At 43.6% G+C, this 2,808-nt stretch overlaps 1 protein-coding gene across 1 annotated transcript; it reads left to right on the forward strand.

Annotated features, from left to right (window-relative positions):
* Nucleotides 1-1,040: 1,040 nt before the first annotated feature.
* LOC140863466 (uncharacterized) lies at nt 1,041-2,030 on the forward strand. Its single transcript, XM_073266922.1, has one exon. It carries the CDS (start codon nt 1,041-1,043, stop codon nt 2,028-2,030), a length of 990 nt encoding a protein of 329 aa, XP_073123023.1.
* The last annotated feature ends 778 nt before the right edge of the window (nt 2,031-2,808 follow it).

Here is a 2,808-nt window from a genome sequence, read left to right on the forward strand (position 1 = left end):
TTAACCAATGCAGAATCTAAAATCCCACTATAATATTATCCGTAATCAGACAGCCAGGAATGAAAGCACTCTGCGAGTCTTCAATAAGCATAGAGAGAACTGGTCTGAAACGATTAGTGAGTGTCTGAGCAAATATTTTATAACATACATTACAAAAGCTGATCGGTCCAAAATCTTTCACCAGCATCGGGACTTTTATTTTAGGAATAAGTGTGACCAGGTCTCATTCCATGCCTCTACAAAATCACCATCATTGAGCACTCAGAGCACCACCTCTGTAACATCATGACCGATAATATCCCAGAATATTTGGTAAAAGAGAGGTGACAAACCATCTGGTCCGGGGGCTTTATCCGGATTCATATCAAATAGAGCTTTCCGAACCTTGGCTGCCCTGAACGGAGCACAAAGAATCTGATTCATGTCTGAGTCCACCTTCGGTTCCACTTTCTAAAACCATGTCAATCTCAGATCTAGAAGGACAAGAAGATGTAAAGAGAGACTCGAAGTAAGCCATCACTATTTCAGGCATACTGCTGTTCTCCGTACACCAATCTCCGTGACTTGATACCAGTCCAGTATTGGAGTTTTGTCGACGGTGATTTGATGCTTGGAGGTGAAAGTACCGAGTGTTTCGATCCCCATCTTTGAGCCAAGCTACTCTACTTCGTTGTCGCTGTTGGCGTGAGTCCAGCAATTAGTCAGCTATGGAAACCGTAGATTTAGAAATCCCTTCTCTCAAGGGTCAAACATGATTGTAGGCGTAAATATTGTATAGACAGATATTAGCTTCCTAAAATAGTTTCGTGTATGTCTATATCTTGTAATCTCCTATGTGGAATGAAAAAAAGAAGAAATAATATTCTGACATGGTATCAAAGCAAGATCTTGGGTTCTCTGTTGTTTGATCAAGCAGGAACCAAACCTTGTTCAACCCCATGGCCGACTCCACAGAAATCATTCTGGATAATATAACATCAAAGATGACCGAGGTTTTGTCAAAAGTCCAGACCTCTTCCTCACCCATCACTGACTCCCCGATGGTCCCAATTAGCATCAAGTTGGATGGTTCCAACTATGGTCTGTGGTCCCAGGTTGTTGAGATGTACATCTCAGGAAAAGACAAACTTGGATACATCAATGGTGACCAACCCCAACCACCAGAAAATGACCCCTCCTTTCGTAAGTGGCGCACAGAAAATGCTACGGTGAAAGGCTGGCTGATCAACTCCATGGACCATTCCTTGATCGTGAACTTTATTCGCTACCCAATGGCAAAGCAGGTATGGGACTCTATTGCTACAACCTACTTCGATGGGACTGACACCTCGCAGGTATACGAGCTCAGACGCCGTGTATCTCGAATGAGACAAGCAGGCGGATCTATAGAAAAATACTACAATGATTTACAAGGTCTGTGGCGAGAGATCGATTTCCGTCGACCGAATCCAATGAAATGCATAGATGACATAAAAAGCTACAACTCCATTGTACAGGAGAAGCGAGTCTACACCTTTCTTGACGGACTAGATGATCGGTTGGATCATGTTCGAAGCGATGTTCTTCGCTTAAAACCTTTCCCTTCAATCGAGCAGGCGTATGCTCATATTCGAAGGGAAGATCTCCGACAATCTGTGATGATATCGGGAGCAGAAACAGTACCTAGTGGTGCTGTTATGGCCATCAAAGGCATGAAATCTAGCCACTCACAAACTTTGCCCAGACTTGGATCCTACTCACGATCTAAGAGTCATTCTAATGGGAATAAATGTACTCACTGTGGAAGCACAAAGCATACCCAGGAAACTTGTTTCAAATTACACGACTACCCAGATTGGTGGCACGAGTTACAGTCCCGAAAGAAACGAGATGCTCCGGCACATGAAGATACACCAGGTCGAGCAGCGGTGGCCACGGCGGAATCTCATTTATCTCTCATTCCCATGGCGACACCTACTGCCTCAACCCCAGATCAAGGTAATTGTAATCTTGGTTTTTGCGGCACTACTACTCGGAATGACGGTGCCTAGATTATCGACTCCGGAGCAACGGATCATATGACATTTGATCCAAATGAATTCTCCAACATGACTAAGCCACGACGAACTCGCATTGCCAATGCCAATGGTGCAACTTACCCAGTCACAGGGGCTGGAACCGTTCCCCTGTCTTCCTCTCTCTCTTTAAGTCACACACTTCTTGTTCCATCTCTTTCCAACAAGTTGATGTCGGTGAGTCAAGTTACTGAAGAACTGAATTGTGTTGTACTGATTTACTCTACTTTTTGTCTCCTTCAGGATATTCTCAGCAAGGAGATTATTGGGCGTGGTACTAAGAGGGGAGGACTGTATTACCTTGATGACTTCAGCCCAGGCAGAGCAAACCACACTCACCATCAAGTCAGTAATCATGAACGACATATTTGGCTATGGCATAGGCGTTTGGGGCACCCATCATTTGGCTATCTCCGGCAGCTGCTTCCATCATTATTCTCTCATGTGAAGACTGCAGATTTTAAATGTGACACATGTATCAAGGCTAAAAGCCAACGAGTCTCTTATCCAGTTAGCTTCAATAAAACAAATATTCCTTTTGCATTGATACACTCCGATGTGTGGGGACCATCCCCGATAACTACTTCCTCTGGTCATCGTTGGTTTGTAATTTTTGTCGATGATTTTACTCGAATGACATGGCTCTATCAGCTAAAAACCAAAGATGAAGTTTTCACAATTTTTCAGACATTTCATGCCATGGTTCAGACTCAATTCTCTTCCAAGATAAAAATTCTTCGGTCAGATAATGGTG

The sequence above is a fragment of the Henckelia pumila genome, chromosome 1 (genome assembly GCF_033568475.1).
Source record: "Henckelia pumila isolate YLH828 chromosome 1, ASM3356847v2, whole genome shotgun sequence".
In the NCBI taxonomy this organism is placed as follows: Eukaryota; Viridiplantae; Streptophyta; class Magnoliopsida; order Lamiales; family Gesneriaceae; genus Henckelia; species Henckelia pumila.

Bases quoted from the DNA above. Each gene is read 5' to 3' on its own strand.
- LOC140863466 (XM_073266922.1), top strand. From the start codon at position 1,041: ATGGTCCCAATTAGCATCAAGTTGGATGGTTCCAACTATGGTCTGTGG.